Here is a 20,015-nt window from a genome sequence, read left to right as displayed (position 1 = left end):
ATTATACTTTTATTTATTTGAACATTATTTTATTGCATTAATCAACCAAATTAGTGAGAAACTCATGAATTGCATGATTTTTATAAAAACTAATATATAATTTAAAAAATTTTATAATAAATAATTTTCATAGGAACTAATATTGTTCCGAAAATTCCATATAAAATTTCAAAAGTTGGATAAGCAAAATAACATAACTTTTGAATGATTTAATAAATGATATAAAAACAATGTTTTATTTACATACTTACACCACATAATTTATTAAAAATTATTGTTTTATCATTAAACATTTTTTATAAAAAAATTTAACAAAGCTTGTTATTGAAAACCTAGTTTTTATTTTTTTGTCTGCTGTTAAAACTGATTTTAAAAAGTTATTAGTGTAAAGCTAGGTTGTAAAACTAACCAAGCAAGTGACTTGCAGTGTGTGTATAGCTAGATTGTTATACTTGCAAGCTATTTTTTTATAACTTAAACTTTATTAAAAAAAAAGTAATATGGTGTAGAGCAAAATTACCAACTTTTCTAGCCAAGCCGTGAACTTAACAGAGGTGTAACAGCATTTAGTGCCAAGAGGTGTTCTGATGTTTATCTAGGTTTTGCTGTCTAGCCTTTGATAATTATTCAGAAAACATATAATGTCTGTAAATATTTAGTGCTCTGTTAATATTTATTCTTCTTGTGAAATTGTAGTGGCGTTATTGTTTTAATGTTTTGCTTCAATATTACAGAGCCAAAATATTCAATTGAGTCAACTTTTAATGTGCCACTGTGCTATGTGTATATAATATTTGAGCAGTACAAGAGAAAATAGTAAATAAAGATTTTTAATAAGATCATTACTTTTTATCATTTTCTGTAATCTATTGAAAATGATTAAAAAATAATCAGGAGGTGTAAGCCAGACCTGCCATGACCCATATTATGGGTCTGGACAGCTAGTAAACAATTATATTATTAAACAATTAAATTTGAAATTGTTGTTACAGCATAACCTTAATAACATAATCATTATAATTTAAGTAAAAATTGTAGTATTGAACTGCAACTAATGAAATAACAACAACTATTTCAATGCAATGCCTAAAGTTTTTAAGGTTTTCTTCTAAAGATTTTAACTAACCATTAACTTGAGCTTAAGCAAATTTCTCGCTACCTATACTTAAATTTTTTTCACATTTCGATACCACTGAAAACAAAAAACAAAAGAATAGATTTTTAACTCTTTAAATGAGCTAAATTTATTTTTTCTACATATTTGTAGAAAATAGTTTAATTGCTAATTTAACAAAATCTAACCTAGTAGGTAAACCTGGCATTGATTTACAATGGACAATATTTGCAAAAAGGTCCAGCTTTAATCTAAATTAGAAATGTAATTTTCAAGTTACTTGGTCAACAATACAAATTTAAACAAATAAAAAAAAAATTTGTATAATAAAACTTATACTTTAATTGTTGATTTAATGATAAATGACGTTCTGCTCCAATACTAGTGGGAGTTGCTAAAATACCTAAATAATATAAAAAATGAATAATACAGTTAATTCCCAGTCAGTTGAACACCAGTTAACTTGAACTTTTATTATCTCAAACCGTTTAATTTAGTCCCTTGAAACTGTCTAATCATTTACTATTAAAATTCTCTGGTGGTCTCTGATAACTCAACCTTTATTAAGTGGAATAATTTTTTTCCCCTATCAGCAAATTTCTTCAGATAACTCAAACTTTTAAACTTCAGATAACTCAAAATGTTTGTATGTGAATTAAAGATACTGACATTATTGAAAATTCTTTTAAAAAAGAAGTCATTTCATATAAAACCTAAATAACTGTAGCCTAATATTTTTTTATTTTTTCGTTATATTTAGACCTGAATAAATCAGATCATTATCAGACATAAAATAATGCTATATTAAAACTGTTTAAAGTAAAATCATAATAAAACCCTTAAAAAACAATTATTTTATAGATAATGAACTTCTAAATAAAAGACTGCAAAAAAAGTTTAACAAAACAATGACTTTCTTATATTTGGTAATAAGATTGAGTCTAGCAGACCTTATAGATGCAATTTTATTACCAAATATAAGGAAATCATTGTGCTGCTAAACTTTTTTGAATGTTACCTTTTGAATACAATTGGTAACTTCTTTCATTGAAACATTAGTATAATGATGTAAATTTAATGTATATACTTTAGAATCAAATAAGGAAAAATCTCCTTGATTTTTCTTTATTTAATGCTAAAGTATATACATTAAATTTACTCGAACTAATATCTTATATCAGCCAAAGTTCGACTAAACAGGAATTAAATTTAGTCAAACATTTGTTAAGTCAAACCATTCTCCTTGGTCTCTTGGAGGTTTGAGTTATCTGGAATTAACTGTAGTATTATTTAAACAAATAACGCAATTATAACATAAATATATAAAATTAAAACCTAAAATCAACAACTCACCCTTTAACCCTACGCGTGTTCTTTTCATTGAATCTATCACAGTTTTTAAAGCAGTCTCTTCTCCATATGTTCCTATATCACTTAATTAATTATATAAAAAATTAAAAATTTATACACTAGAATATATGCATATATATATATTATATATATATATATATATATATATATATATATATATATATATATATATATATATATATATATATATATATATATATATATATATGGTAACAAGTAACCAAGTACAATCTGCTTCATGTCTTGCTGCCTTGCAGGATACGCCTTTTTAGGCAAAGGCTAGGAGATGCCAACTCCGAGAAACACCCCCTGCCATGGGGCTCTTGGTTGAGTAAAGGCTAGAGATGGTGTTTCGATAAAAATACTCATCTTGGGCAGATGTTAAATGCACCCAGCTACTGTCTTGTAGAAGGCCTCCTAGGCAAAGACTTGAGGGGCAAACAGATTCTGTTGACCAGCCTCGCACCCCTTCTTCATCATTAGGCTGGCGCAGATGTATTTTTAATACATTGTTTCCAGTTTAGGATGTTAAATGCTGGATCTTCTTGAAAGATTGCACTCTTTTTGATGTTATTTCTGATCATATTGAACAAGCCCTCTCTCTTTATCCATCAGCTAATATAGTTGTTGTCGGTGACTTTAATGCTCACCACTCTGAATGGGTTGGCTGTAGTGTCAGTGATTCTGCAGGCATTAAAGCCCACAACTTTTGCCTTTCTCAATCCCTAACTCAAATAGTCAACTTTCCAACTTGCTTTCCTGACAACCCGAATCATTTACCTTCTCTACTCGAATTATGTCTTGTTTCTGATCCTTGTTTCTGATCTCCACATTCCCCCTTAGGTACTTCTGATCATAGTTTAATCTCTTTAAAACTAACATCTCATTCTTCTTCATCACCTGATTCCCCCTATTATTGGTTCAATAATAGGGAGAATCAGGTGATGAAGAAGAATGAGATGTATACAACTACAGTAAAGCTGACTGGGATACTTTCCGTGATTTTCTTTGTGATGGCCCTTGGGTAGAAATCTTTTGTCTTCCTGTCGACAAATGTGCTTCTTACATAACTTCGTGGATTCAGGCTGGCATGGAAACTTTTGTTCCTTCTCGACAATTTCAGGTCAAGCCTTACTCTCCTCCATGGTTTTCCTCACACTGTGTTGCTGCGATTGCCAATCGAAACCGTTACTTTACATATTTATCAGCAAAACAATTCTCCAGAAAACAGACGCCTGTTTATTACTGCTAGAAACAATTGTAAAAAAGTTTTGTCTAACGCCAAAACCCGCTATTCTCAGGTCATGAAATCTCGCATTTCATCTCAAAAATTAGGCTCTCGTGACTTCTGGAGAATCTTTAATAATATCAATAATAAGGGCAAATCTTTAATTCCGCCTTTCTTGTATGGTTCAGACTTTGTCACCTCACCTAAAGACAAAGCATAATTGTTTGCTAAAAACTTTTCATCAAAATCATCTCTTGATTCCACTAGTTGCATTCTACCTGATATTGCCAACAAACAGGTTGATCCATTGCTTGACATTCATATCACTCCAGCTTCTGTATCTAAAGTGATTTCCTGCCTAGACTCTTCACTTACAGCTTGTGGCCCGGACAACATACCTGTTATTGTCTTGCAGAAGTGTTCTCCGGAGCTGTCGTCTATACTCTCAAAACTATTCAACAAGTGCTTATCAGAGTCTTGTTATCCAGCCTGCTGGAAAGCGGCATCTGTTATCCCTATCTTCAAAAATTCTGGAGAGCGATTTGATTCATCTAACTACCGTCCCATCAGTCGTCTTCCTATCATAAGCAAGGTTTTTGAGTCTTTAATTAACAAACACTTATTGAATCCTTCCTTTCCAATCGTAGTATGAAAGTTATCCTCGATTGATAACTCTTCTTCTTATTCTGTAACTTCAGGGGTTCCTCACAGTTCTATCCTTGGCCCTATACTCTTTTTAATTTACATTAACCATCTTCCAGATATTCTCACATCTAAGGTGGCATTGTTTGCTGATGATACTACCATTTATTCTTGTCGTGATAAGAAACCAATACTCTCTGATTGCTTGGAGGGGGCATTTGAGCTTGAAAAGAATCCTACTTCTGCTACAGCATGGGTTTTACAGTGGCTGGTGAACTTTAATTCAGATAAAACTCAATTTTTTTTCAGCCAATCGTTATCACAATAATTTAGATCTTCCTATATTTATGAACAGCGATGTACTCGATGAGTCATCTACTCTTCTTCTTCTAGGATTAACTCTTACTTCCAATCTTTCTTGGAAACCATATATCAAATCAGTTGCAAAATTAGCATCTGCTAAGGTTGCATCTCTTTATCGAGCTCGTCACTTTCTTACTTTCGATTCTATTCTCTATCTCTATAAATCTCAAATCCGGCCTTGTATGGAATACTGTTGTCATATCTGGGGCGGTTCTTCTAATGATGCCCTTTCTCTTTTAGACAAGGTGCAAAAACGCATTGTAAACATAGGACCTGCTCTTGCAGCCAACCTCCAACCATTGTCACATCGTCGTAATGTTGCTTCTCTTTCTCTTTTCTACAAATACTATGATGGGCACTGCTCTAAATAGCTAGCGTCTCTTGTGCCATCAACTAAAATTCATTCTCGTGTTACTCGTCATTTAATTAAGTGTCATTCGTTTTCTGTGACTGTTCCTAAGTGCTTCAAAAACGCTTATTCGTCTAGTTTTTTTCCTCAAACATCAGTTCTTTGGAATTCCCATCTTGCTTTACTGAATCATATAATTTGCAATCCTTTAAGTCGTCTGTCAATCATTATCTTGCTCTACAATCTTCATCTTTTTTCTTTCAGTAATTTCCAACTTTAATTAGTGGCTGCCTGCAGTCTTGTTGGAAGCGAAGATGTTTAAAAAATATATACATATATATATATATATATATATATATATATATATATATATATATATATATATATATATATATAGATTATTCACCTCCCAAGGCCCGAAGGGGGCCGATACAGTCGAGGAGGCTACTCATTTGTTTGTGGTTGTTATTTTTTTTTTTTAGTTATTAGTCGTGGTGCAACCCTCTCTCAACTCTTTAACTCCGAAACACGAACCTTGCAGAGGTTCGTGTTTCGGAGTTAAAGGCCGCTGCGCGGAGAAACTAAGTTGATGTGAGTCTCCCTAAATAAGGATTTAGATAAAGCATGTAGCTTTTAAACACCCAATATCAAAACAATCCTGTTTTGATATTGGGTGTTTCAATTCTTTATCAATAAGTCTTGAAATCTCGATGTTATCAAAAAGTCGAATGTTTTCAAAAAGTCTGACATAACAAGAGCTTAGTTTAATTTGAACATTCGCAAAGTTGGACAAGATATATATAGCCCTTTAGAGTCCGAGTTAATGGGATCCTACTGTACTCTAAACATTACAAAGGAGCAGATTGGCCTACTGACAATGGGGCATGTTGGCCATAAAAAAAACTGGTCTTCAACAAATTGTTTTGTTGCTAAATAACTTGTTTTTATTTAAGATAATAATATTTAATGCTTTAAAATGTTTTGAAAATAAAAAACAAATTAGGTGTAAATAATAAGAATTAAATAAATAAGAATTTTATGCTTTTTTAGTATTTAGAGGGTTTCATACTAAGGTCCAACACATTTCAAATTTAACTTTTTATTTATTTTTTTAAATAAAAAAAATAAAAATAAAACATATACTTAATGAAAGAAAAAGAATTTGGTGAAAATTAAATTTATCCCTGTTTTATACCTCTGGGCCAACTTACTATTTTTTTCTATTTTTGAGGGTTGATAGTGTAAAGCTAATAATTTTTTCTTTTATCGCTAATAATTTTTTCTTTTATCACATTGTTGTAGCGCATAGTTTGATTAATTATGTCATTTATGAGGTGCAACTGTTACATCAGCAATGGTTAAGAATTCTAATTTTACTAACGGAAATTTTTTATGTTTTATTTGCTTTGTAGACATTAGAAAATATCAAAGTTTCAAATTTTAAAATAATTAAGCTTGGATTAAATAACTTTTAAACTTTGATTTTTTTCTAAATTCTTTGTAGTGAACCACTTTTAAATTAAAATAAAAAGTGGTTCACTACAAAGAATTTAGAAAAAAATCAAAATAAATTAATGAATAACAGTATTTACCTTGCATAAACTATATCCCAGTCCACCGGTACTCCAATGGAACTAATTTACAAAAGAAAGATATACAAATCATTATATCAATCAAATATATATTATACAAATATCATTATATCAATCATATATATTATATCAATATATATTATATAAATATCATTATATCAATCAAATATAATATTATACAAATCAAGATATACAAATCATAAGTTAAAAAAACAATGAAAAAAAAAATTAGTATATTTGATTAAAAACTATTTATATAAAGATTTTTATAGTGGTAAAAATATGTATGTTTAAGCTCTCCATAAATGTATGTCCCAAAAACCTAAGATTGTCAAAGTCTCAGGTTGCTTTGAAATATGGCATTCCAAAAAATACTCTGCCAACATGAATCAAAAATAAAAATGAAAATTTCGAATCTATGAAGATTTAAAGGAAATAGCATCACTTCTAAAAACAAAAACGAGAGAACTTGCTGAAAAGATTAGCATCAACGGATTTCAAGCATCTGATGGTTGGTTTGATCATCGGAAAAACAGATGTTTCTTTCAAGATGGTAACTCTTGTACAGCTGATATGACCACATCATGGAAGGAAACAAATCTCCCAACAATTTTATCCAGGTATAAACTTGATGAAATTTATAGTGCAGATGAATTTAGATTATTTTTTCGTTTGTAAACAATAAGCCACTAAATCCGAGGCTTGTATAGGGAGAAAGCACATAAAAATTTTTCTTACTGGGATGGTCACAGCAAATGTAATAATAATCATTTTGCTGCTTCAAAAGAGTTAAAGGGACCCCAAAGTGCCGAGACAAGTTGTGTTTATTTTAAAGAGAATGATCAAAAAAAAATGTTTGGGCAGAATCTTTTTTAATAAAACAAAATAATAAATGTAAACCAACAAAAACAAACTTTGTTGTTTTACTCGAAGCTCACCGTCTCCACAGTAGCAATTCTCTCTGAGTCTTTAAAATATACGCTGCAACCTACAGACTTTATAATTTATTCAAGCGCGTTTAATTTCAAAGAGTTTTAGTAAATGACGTCATTGTAGAATTTTTTCGCGAGAGCGCGAGAACCAAATATAATTAAGATTTTTATATTACACTCTTAAATAAAATAAATATATAAAAAAGTCGTTGATCACCTTATTATATATTCTGAATCTTTTTTTTAATGTAAATAATGTAAACTTTTTTTATTTTGTCTAAGCCGTTTATTGTTACGACGTTTTTGTTCTCCTATTGAATTGACATTTTCAAAATTTTTTAATTTTTAATTAATAAATAATTTCGGTAAACGACATCATTTATTAGAGATAACAGCTGAATTCTATAATTTATAGTTAGAAAATATTACTAAGTATGTCAATTTAGTGGAAATAAATTTTGATGGATTTGCATATAAATATTAGGGTAATTTTGTATTTTGCATTTGGATTTTGATAACTAAATGGTTAAAATGCTGGCAACTCCATACCAATTCGAACCTCTTTAAAAAAAGACAAAAAAAACTTGTATGTATCAGCTATGAAAATTTGAATTTTTATATTGCTAAAACGTCAAAGTTAAGCCGTTTAAGTGTTGGTGCTGAACAATGGTGTAAATATAGATATTGTAAAACTATGCCAATTGAAGAAGAATGTCTTTGTTGCGTTAAAATAAAGGAAATAAATATTGTCTCAGGTTTTACAAATTAAGTAACATTCTTTAAATATAAACTGATGTGCGCAGTATTAATAATAGTAATAATAACAAACATTAACTTTTTTGAACATAAAATCTATGTAAAGTAAAAAAAAAATTTTTTTTAAAGATCATCAATGCATAACAAAGTATGAAAAAGACAGCTTTTTATTAATTAAAGCAATAAATAATGTTTATGGCAATAATTCAAGACAGATGGCGATTAAAATTGTTAATGTGTTGAAGCGCGTGTTAAAAAATATTTAATATTTCCTAATTTATATGTTGTATTTGGCAAGTATTTTGCATTTCTCTTATCAAAAAACTAGCAAAATTGACAATGAAAAGTTTTTTGTTAAACGATATTGATTTCAAAATTGACTCAAAATTGAGGTTTTTGAGAATATATGTAACCCGATGGAAAGTTTAGCAAATAAGGGGTCGTCCATAATGTATATACGCCTGTAAATCGACCCTTCCCCACCTCCCCTCCTTCCACATTTTTCTATAGTATTTTTTAGTCCATCTCCCTAAAACTATATATGCTTTTAACCTACCTAACCAATATTTTATGATATTTATTTTACATTAGTGTCTCCATACTTTTATAATTGACCCCCTGCCCTCCATCTCATATACGCTCTTTGCAGACCCCCTCTCCCCCACCCAAGCATATATACTTTATAAACATTCCCTAAATGCTGTTAAATTAAACTTTTATAAGGTTAAAAAAAACAAAATTTTTTTAACAGAACCTTTATACGGATAATAATAATTTAATAACAAATAACAATAAATATAATACAAAATTAATTTACAGCAATAAACAAGCTTAAAATTCTGAAATATTTTATTATTATTTTTAATGCGAACTTCGTAAAAATAACAAAAAAATAATAACTTGAAATAACTAAAAAAATTCTATAGTTAATGATTAAAAAATTTTTTATATAATGATAAGTAACTAAACAAATTCTTTAATAATCAATAATGAAAAAAAAAAAATCTATAACTTGCAAACAAAAAATCTTTTTAAATAACTTTCTTATCGAGATTCTACAATGATGTCATTTTCTAAAACTCTTTGGAATTAAACGCGCTTGAATAAATTAATAAGCCTGTAGATTGCGGCGTATATTTTAAAGACTCCGAGAGAATTGCTACTGTTGAGACGGTGAGCTTCGAGTAAAACAACAAAGTTTGTTTTTGTTGGTATATATTATTATTGTTTTATTCAAAAAAATTCTGCCCAAACATTTTTTTTTAATCATTCTCTTTAAAATAAATACAACTTGTCTCAGCACTTTGGGATCCCTTTAAGCACTTACCTTGCAGATACAGAAATCAAAATAAAAGCTGGATGGATAATGTACTGTTTGAAGAGTGGATACGGGAAATGGTCCAAAGGTCAGGGCATTATACGCAGTTTGAAAGTTTATCAAAGATCTTTGGTATTACAAAGACTGGTCATAGCTATCGAAAAAAAAAAAGATCTTCCTATTTTTTTAATTTTAGATTTTTTTTTTTTTTTTTTTTTTTTTTTTAAACATCTTCGCTTCCAACAAGCAGCCACTAATTAAAGTTGGAAGTTACTGGAAGAGAAAAGATGAAAATTGTAGAGCAAGATAACGATTGACAGACGATTTAAAAGATTGCAAATTATATGAATCAGGAAAGCAAGATGAAGGAAGCGAATTCCAAAGAACTGATGTTCGAGGAAAAAAACTAGACGAATAAGCGTTTTTGGAGCACTTAGGAACAGTCACAGAAAAAGAATGACACTTAATTGAATGAGCATCAGGGCATTATACGCAGTTTGAAAGTTTATCAAAGATCTTTGGTATTACAAAGACTGGTCATAGCTATCGAAAAAAGAAAAGATCTTCCTATTTTTTTAATTTTAGATTTTTTTTTTTTTTTTTTTTTTTTTTAAACATCTTCGCTTCCAACAAGCAGCCACTAATTAAAGTTGGAAGTTACTGGAAGAGAAAAGATGAAAATTGTAGAGCAAGATGACGATTGACAGACGATTTAAAAGATTGCAAATTATATGAATCAGGAAAGCAAGATGAAGGAAGCGAATTCCAAAGAACTGATGTTCAAGGAAAAAAACTAGACGAATAAGCGTTTTTGGAGCACTTAGGAACAGTCACAGAAAAAGAATGACACTTAATTGAATGAGCATCAGGGCATTATACGCAGTTTGAAAGTTTATCAAAGATCTTTGGTATTACAAAGACTGGTCATAGCTATCGAAAAAAGTAAAGATCTTCCTATTTTTTTAATTTTATATTTTTTTTTTTTTTTTTTTTTTTTTTAAACATCTTCGCTTCCAACAAGCAGCCACTAATTAAAGTTGGAAGTTACTGGAAGAGAAAAGATGAAAATTGTAGAGCAAGATAACGATTGACAGACGATTTAAAAGATTGCAAATTATATGAATCAGGAAAGCAAGATGAAGGAAGCGAATTCCAAAGAACTGATGTTCGAGGAAAAAAACTAGACGAATAAGCGTTTTTGGAGCACTTAGGAACAGTCACAGAAAAAGAATGACACTTAATTGAATGACGAGATAACACGAGAATGAATTTTAGTAGATGGCACAAGAGACGCTAGCTATTTAGAGCAGTGCCCATCATAGTATTTGTAGAAAAGAGAAAGAGAAGCAACATTACGACGATGTGATAATGGTTGGAGGTTGGCTGCAAAAGCAGGTCCAACTATGTTTACAATGCGTTTTTGCACCTTGTCTAAAAGAGAAAGGACATCATTAGAAGATCCGCCCCAGATATGGCAACAGTATTCCATACAAGGCCGGATTTGAGATTTATAGAGATAGAGAATAGAATCCAGAGTAAGAAAGTGGCGAGCTTGAAAAAGAGATGCAACCTTAGCAGATGCTAATTTTGCAACCGATTTGATATATGGTTTCCAAGAAAGATTGGAAGTAAGAGTTAATCCTAGAAGATGAAGAGTAGGTGACTCATCGAGTACATCACCGTTCATAAATATAGGAAGATCTAAATTATTGCGATAACGATTGGCTGAAAAAAATTGAGTTTTATTGAATTAAAGTTCACCAGCCACTGTGAGCCCCATGCTGTAGCAGAAGTGAGATCCTTTTCAAGCTCAAATGCCCCCTCCAGGCAATCAGAGGGTGTTGGTTTCTTATCACGACAAAAATAAATGGTAGTATCATCAGCAAACAATGCCACCTTAGATGTGAGAATATCTGGAAGATCGTTAATGTAAATTAAAAAGAGTATAGGGCCAAGGATAGAACCTTGAGGAACCCCTGAAGTTACAGAATAAGAAGAAGAGTGTTGTCCATCGAGGACAACTTTTATGCTACGATTGGAAAGGAAGGATTCAATGATCTTAAAGATGTTGCCAGGTACACCATAAGAGGAAAGCTTATGGAGAAGACCAGCATGCCAAACTTTATCAAACGCTTTTGAAATGTCAAGAGCGATGGCCTTAACCTCTCCACCTTCATCTAATGCACGATAAAACCTGTCAGTTATTACTGTTAGCAAACCAGCTGTAGAACGAGAAGATCGAAATCCATATTGATGGTCAGAAAGTAAGTTATTAGATTCAAGATGAGAAATTAAGTGTTTGTTAATTAAAGATTCAAAAACCTTGCTTATGATAGGAAGAAGACTTATGGGACGGTAGTTAGACAAATCAGATCGCTCCCCAGAATTTTTGAAGATAGGGATAATAGATGTGGCTTACCAGCAGGCTGGAAAACAAGACTCTGATAAGCACTTGTTGAATAGTTTTGAGAGTATAGACGACAGCTCTGGAGAACACTTCTGCAAGACAATAACAGGTATGTTGTCTGGGCCACAAGCTGTAGAAGAGTCTAGGCAGGAAATCACTTTAGATACAGATGCTGGAGTGATATAAATGTCAAGCAATGGATTAACCTGTTTGTTGGCAATATCAGGTAGAACGCCATTAGTGGAATCAAGAGATGATATTGATGAAAAGTTTTTAGCAAACAGTTCGGCTTTGTCTTTAGGTGAGGTGACAAAGTCTGAACCATACAAGAGAGGTGGAATTATAGATTTGCCCTTATTATTGATATTATTAAAGATTCTCCAGAAGTCACGAGAGCCTAATTATTGAGATGAGATACGAGATTTCATGACCTGAGAATAGTGGGTTTTGGTGTTAGACAAAACCTTTTTACAGTTGTTTCTAGCAGTAATAAACAGACGTCTGTTTTCTGGAGAATTGTTGAGCTGATAAATATGGAAGTAACGGTTTTGATTGGCAATCGCAGCAGCACAGTGTGAGGAAAACCATGGAGGAGAGTGAGGCTTGACCTGGAATCGTCGAGAGGGAATAAAAGATTCCATGCCAGCCTGAATCCACGAAACTTCTTACATAACTATGTAAGAAGCACATTTGTCGACAGGAAGTTGAAAGATTTCTACCCAAGGGCCATCACGAAGAAAATCACGGAAAGAATCCCAGTCAGCTTTACTGTAGTTGTAAGAGGTTCGATAATAGGGGGATTCAGGTGATGAAGAAGAATGAGATATTAGTTTTAAAGAGATCAAACTGTGATCAGAAGCACCTAAGGGTGAATGTGGAGAAACTGAGCACTGACTAGGATCAGAAACAAGACATAAGTCAAGTAGAGAAGGTAAATGATTAGGGTTGTCAGGAAAGCGAGTTGGAAAGTTGACTATTTGAGTTAGGGATTGAGAAAGGCAAAAGTTGTGGGCTTTAATGCCTGCAGAGTCACTGACATTAGAGCCAAGCCATTCAGAGTGGTGAGCATTAAAGTCACCGACAACAACTATATTAGCTGATGGATAAAGAGAGAGGGCTTGGTCAATATGATCAGAAATAACATCAAAAAGAGTGCAGTCTTGAGATGAAGGAGAGCGATATAGAACAAAGAGAAAGGCAATAGAGTGAAGTGGTGCTAAACGAAAGCACATGAAAGAATAGTCTGTGGATTCAAACCTAGTTTCACGACAAACAGGTGAATTCTTACGAATGTAAATGCCCAGGCCAAGCATGTGACTATTGGAGTCTTTACGAATCAGAGGAAGATAACCATCAACACTAAGATCACAAGATGAGACAGCTGAACTCAAATTAGTCTCACAAAGAGCAAGTAGGTCTGGTGAACTTTGCAAGAGATAAGACTTAACAGAAGAAAAGTTACTTCGAAGACCACGAATATTAGTGAATGATAGGTTTAGATAACTTGGTGATGATGATGGTTTTTTGTGTTTTATAGTTTTTGGTACTTTATTCATTTTTAAATTAGTTTGAAGAACTTGACTCAAAGCATAGATAGTACTCAGAACACCGTTTAATAGCCCAAGCAATTGCCTCATTACTACTAATAAACCCTAAGCCGTAACAAAGGGCTCCAAATGTGGCCTCCGCAATGCACACCAAAAGTACAAACAGGGACACCATCCATGCGCAACATGGCACTGTTAATACTTTGATATTTTTCAGCTGTTGATGGAATCAGCCTCTCTGAGAGCTACCACAGAGTTCGGGAAACCTGACTACCAGCCGGCTTCAGAACCATAAAACTGAGTTTTAGAGCTGTACCCTCATAAGGAGATAATAGAATGAGTTGCCTAGTCGTAAAAACAGTGACACAAGCAAACCCATGCATTGAGTCAAGAAGATCCAGCATTCAACATCCTAAACTGGAAAAAATGTATTAAAAATACATCTGCACCAGCCTAATAGATGAAGAAGGGGTGCAAGGCTGGTCAACAGATAGAATCTGTTTACTCCTTAAGTCTTTGCCTAGGAGGCCTTCTACAAGACAGTAGCTGGGTGCATTTAACATCTGCCCAAGATGAGTATTTTTATCGAGACACCATCTCTAGCCTTTACTCAACCAAGAGCCCCAAGGCAGGGGGTGTTTTATATCGGAGTTGGCATCTCCTAGCCTTTGCCTAAAAAGGCGTATCCTACAAGGCAGCAGGACATGAAGATGCAATGAAAATGCTTGATCTTGCATGACAAAAAGTGAAAACCCCCACCAGCATTAACTGTTTTGCAAAATCAGGAATTTTGGAAGATCAGCAGAAGCCCATTTGGATGAAGAGGATGACCCATTTAAAGAGCTTCAAAATCAGATAGAAAAAGTTGATAATTTTTACCCTCCAAGTACAACAGCTGAAGAGGTTATTGCTGCAGAAGAAAACTTAATGAGCATAGTACCTGTACCAACAGATTAACAGTTGATAGAAGAAGTAAAAAATGCAGCAAATGAATATGATGCTGATGATGAGAAAAATAATGATGATGACAATGCGATCAATCCAGTTTGCCCGAAAGTTACTGATATTCAGGAAGCACTGTAAGTTTTGCATTACTAAATCCCCTTCAGTCTTAGTGGTGAAGATTTTCAATCAATGCAGTCTTAATTATATTTGCTAAATGCAGTCTTAATTACATTTGATATAGATGTTTCTTCAAAACAAAGACAGAGTGAAATTAGAACATTTATTAATTTATAATGTATTTTTTTTGATTTGTATGTTTTTCGTTTTTTTTTTAATACATATAATAAAATTCATAAAAGTTTTATAAATATTTTATATAACTTCTTCTGTTTCATTAGCACAGAATTAATAAGAAATGTTTTTTTTCTGATTCTGAAAAGTTTTAATTAACAGACTTGTGTCCTTTTCAAAATGATGGTTTCAATTGCTAAAATAAATAGTTTAAAACAACTCTACTGGGCAGAGTTTTTTATTAAATTAAAAATGGAGATTAAATCAATATCATATAATTTTCTAAATTGGATTTTAAAAAACATTCAATTCAAAATAATAGATTAAATTAATAGATCGAAGGAAAAAAAAACAACTAAAAAAAGAAACACAAAGATGGCAAAAAAATTGCTTATAGTTAAAACTATGGAAGCTATGGAAAATAATGATAAAAAAAGAACTCCATCATAAAGCACATAATTTTTATATACATGTGTCATATAATAATGCATTATAAATAGCATGCACCAATAACCAATAACTATAAATATGCATCAATAACATTATAAATATTATGCATAAATAAACAATAAAAAAAAAGATACTTTAGGTGCTTTGAAAAGATTTAAAATATGAATGTTATAAAATTTTAGCATATGTATTATTAAACTACATCGTCATTTCAGACTACATTTTTGTTATTCAATTGTTGATCATAGACTACCTGTTATTTTACATGCTCATACATGATCATAGACTATATTATTTTGATTGTTGTCTTTTAAGTAACTTGTTTCTATCTAATCTTTTAAATTGGAAATAATTTGCAAATATTAATGGAAGCCATTAATATTTGCAAATTATTTCCAATTTAAAAGTAATAAGTGTAAATGGCTTCCAGTAGTAAGTAATAAGTTCTAGTATATATTAATGGCTTCCAGTAATATATTTCTACGATGTTTCTCAGACTTATGTTCTTGGTACTGTTTGGTTTCTGTTCTTTTGTACTTTGTTACCAAGGTCTAAAGAACTCTCTTTTCTCAACCCTGAAATCTCTACTCTATTCACTACTTGTAATTTCATTGATGAAAAAAATATCTTGCATATTAACAAATATACAGATACAATTTTTAATGTTAAAATATTTTGATTTAAAAGGTATAAGTCACTAGTTAAATGTTAAAATTATTTGCCTTAAAAAAAAAAAAAATCTATAAATTAGAATTAAAATAAACAAACTATCAGTTAGTAAGTGACCAGGGCCCCAGTCACTTACTAACTGTTAGTCACTTACTTAATGAGACTTTTTGCAAACCTGGCCCCACGGACCTGGCAAAATTATAAGATTTAGCAGGGGTTGATAGCCGGGGCTAGAAAAAAATTTGTAATACCTAATATATTATAATTTTATGCTTACATTTACTATTTAAATACTGGCATGCATTTATATATTTTTAAACTCTAATTTACTTCTAACAAGATTGCAAGCAACCACTATTAAGTTATGAGTTACTTTAAAATAGAGAACAAGTTAAAATACTAGGAAACATATAACTGAAGACTTGAAAAGTTGTAAGTTGTATAAAAAAGATAAACATGATGATGTAAGAGTTATAAGGTTTTTTTGATGTTCAAGGAAAAAAACTGAATTAATAAAAGTTTTTATAGCATGAAGGGACAGATACAGTAAAAAGATGCAACTTATTAAATAAAAAGCCAAGCAAGAATGAGTTTTGGTTCATCATTATAGAGATAATAGCTTGTTTGAGCATTGCCCATTATTGTATTTGTAGAAAAAAAAAGAAATATGACCTTACAACAATGGGAGAGTGGCTCAAGCTTGGCAGATAAAGCAGGTCTAATTACACTTACAATGTGCTTTTAGACTTTGTCTGAGAGTAAGAGGGTTATTATTTGTCAATATAGGAATGCCAACAATATTGCAATATTTTTTTGCAGTAAATAAATGAGTTTTGTTGTCTAACAAAATTGTGGATTTTAAAGCCTTCAAGCCTTCAGCTGTTACAGAAGAGATCAGATTAAAAATCTGCTGCTTGTTCTAAGCAATCAAAAAGTGAAGATTTTTTGTCAAGACAAGAGTATAAAATTGAGTTGTTGGCAAAAAGTATCACTTTAGATTTTATTAAGATTGTTATTGTAGATAAGAAATCATACAGGAGCAAATATAGAACCTTGCGGTACCCTTAAAGCTATTTAAAATAAAGAAGAGGGTAGGCCTTCAAGAATAACTTTACTACTGCAATTAGAAAGAAATAATTTAATAATCTCAAAACTTTTATATAAAGAAACTAATATCAGAGTGAAGACTAATACCATACTAGTACCGCGCTCAACTTGTTTCTCTGTGCAATGGCCTTGTTGGTCTTATTCGCGTTTCAGAGTTATAGAGTCGAGAGAGGGCTATAACCACAATTAAGTAGCTTCCTCATCAGTAGTGGCTTCCTTGGCCTTGGGAAGAAAGGGGGTGAATCAACATAAAAAAAAAATTTGTAGGATAGTTAGAAAGGTCAAAGTGTTTTCTAGAGTTTTGAAAAATTGGAACCACTTATTTAGTACTTTTTAAAAGTTTAAAAAAAATTGAAGAGTTCCGGAGAATGCTTTTTTATGACTATGATAGAAATCTTGTCTGGAGCACAAACTGTAGAAATGTTTAATTGAGAATTAACTTTGGCATTGGAAGCCTGAGTGATTTGGATGTTTAACAATGGGCTAATCTGTTTAACTGTCAGGATAAGTATGGCCATTATATTCAAGAGTCAAATTAGAGTAAGATTTCTTTGCAAATAACTCTGCTATATTCTGGGGAAACGTAAAAAGATCAGACCCATGAGTTAGAGATTAAACATATATGTTTACTATTTATTTAGATGCTGGCATACAATACCCTTTCATTTTTATATAAATTTTAGTATTTAAATAGTGCAGTATTTAAACAAAATGAAAAGGAAGGATTAAAAGACTTAAAGGTTTAAACAAATTTCCAGAAAAAATAAAAACAAAATTTGACTATTGAACAAAATTTAGTAAGTAATTGACTATTGAACAAAATTTAGTAAATAAAATTAAAACTTACATAAAATTAAAAGTAAATCAAGTTAAACCCAAGCATTCAACTTAAATAGTTTTAATTATTTCAAAAAATAAAAAATAAAAAAATTCAAAAATCATTTAATTCAAAATCAAATTTATTTTACTATAGTATATTAATTTATTTCATTTATAATTAATTATAATTATTATACAAATATAATTTAAAATAACTTGTTTCTGTTTCACATTTCATTTTCTGGTGCAAATTTTCAGAACATTATGAAATAAAGAAAAATATAAGGAACATCATGCAAAATACATGGAGAAAGTCTTGAAGAGTGTTCTTTTAACAAAACATTTTATTAGAATAAAATGTTGTTTTTTCATTCAAATGATAAGGACCACCCAAATATGCATCCAAAAAAAGATGTGTTATAGATGCTTTTCAATATTGAGAAATATTGAAAAAGGTTTAAACACTGAACACTAAAAATTGACCTTGGCCAGACAATTGCAATCTAAATGAATATGTTTGATTTAAAGCCAATAAAAAAAAATACAAAATAAATAAGCCAAATAATTATACCAATAAAGAAAGGAAAAAAAAAGAAAAAGATTAGCGGAAGACCATTAAATATCAGTGAAAAAATTAGACTCAACACATAGTATATAACATACAATCTAAACTTTTATCTCAATCAATATTAAACTACAGGTTACTAACTTCTTAAACTCTCATGTGTCTCGTGTGCATTTGCAATGATATTATGCTTAAAACAATTATTTTATAAAATTGTCTACTATCACTTATCATCAGTAAACTAATATCGAAAACAAAACGACCTAAATTCTCTCTTTCAGTTCCAAGTATTGAGTTAATTTCTTCAACCAATGTCATTGAAATGATAGAAAATATTCAAGAAATAGAGCAGCCGTGGCGCAGTGGTTAGAGTCCTGGCTCAAAACCCAGAGGTCGGAGGTTCGATGCCAGCTCTAGCTCAACAAGCGACATTGGTACAGAAGGAGGCGTGAACTTTTTGTTAAATGCTCTCCTACGGTGCTCTGTGATAAGACCATAAGGACTTCTGGGAGCACCTAAAATAACTACAAAAAACTAACAAAAAAGTATGCAAGCAAGGTAGATTTAAAATGATTTAAAGTTACTTTCTGTGGTAGATTGTTTAAAGTTAAAACTCTAAAAATTTTAAATAAGTAAACAACAATATGATTTTACACATATATAAATTACACAACATTTTAACCCTTATGTTTTACATCAACACCAAGAGCCTACAAAGAAAGTTCAGATGTATGTTTATGCACAATTCACTAAAGACAATTACAGCTAAAAAATTCACTAAAGACAATTACAGCTAAAAAATTCACTAAAGACAATTACAGCTAAAAAATTCACTAAAGACAATTACAGCTAAAAAATTCACTAAAGACAATTACAGCTAAAAAATTCACTAAAGACAATTACAGCTAAAAAATTCACTAAAGACAATTACAGCTAAAAAATTCACTAAAGACAATTACAGCTAAAAAATTCACTAAAGACAATTACAGCTAAAAAATTCACTAAAGACAATTACAGCTAAAAAATTCACTAAAGACAATTACAGCTAAAAAATTCACTAAAGACAATTACAGCTAAAAAATTCACTAAAGACAATTACAGCTAAAAAATTCACTAAAGACAATTACAGCTAAAAAATTCACTAAAGACAATTACAGCTAAAAAATTCACTAAAGACAATTACAGCTAAAAAATTCACTAAAGACAATTACAGCTAAAAAATTCACTAAAGACAATTACAGCTAAAAAATTCACTAAAGACAATTACAGCTAAAAAATTCACTAAAGACAATTACAGCTAAAAAATTCACTAAAGACAATTACAGCTAAAAAATTCACTAAAGACAATTACAGCTAAAAAATAACATGAGCAAAATATGTAGAGGAAGCATAAATTCGAAAATCAAAAATGAAAAAAAATATCTTTATTATCTTGAATATCTCCTCTGTGATTGCTCGCACTTGATTGGTCTTCTCTGATGGTCTCCAGTGAACATCTTCTCTGTGATTGCATGGGGCTCGCAAGTGGTTGGCCTTTTCTGATGGTTTCT

At 30.9% G+C, this 20,015-nt stretch overlaps 1 protein-coding gene across 1 annotated transcript in view; it reads right to left on the bottom strand.

Annotated features, from left to right (window-relative positions):
* The window catches only part of LOC136078089 (isocitrate dehydrogenase [NAD] subunit beta, mitochondrial-like), a 60,486-nt gene that overhangs the window by 26,878 nt on the left and 13,593 nt on the right, over nucleotides 1-20,015 (bottom strand). The window contains exons 4-7 of the mRNA XM_065792926.1: nucleotides 6,660-6,701; nucleotides 2,468-2,547; nucleotides 1,454-1,517; nucleotides 1,303-1,365 (exon numbers count right to left, since the gene is read on the bottom strand). Coding sequence (XP_065648998.1) covers nucleotides 1,303-1,365; nucleotides 1,454-1,517; nucleotides 2,468-2,547; nucleotides 6,660-6,701 — 249 coding nt within the window. The remainder of the gene's footprint in view (nucleotides 1-1,302; nucleotides 1,366-1,453; nucleotides 1,518-2,467; nucleotides 2,548-6,659; nucleotides 6,702-20,015) is intronic.

This window comes from Hydra vulgaris, chromosome 03, assembly GCF_038396675.1.
Source record: "Hydra vulgaris chromosome 03, alternate assembly HydraT2T_AEP".
In the NCBI taxonomy this organism is placed as follows: domain Eukaryota; kingdom Metazoa; phylum Cnidaria; class Hydrozoa; order Anthoathecata; family Hydridae; genus Hydra; species Hydra vulgaris.
This window is presented reverse-complemented; position numbering and strand designations above follow the sequence as displayed.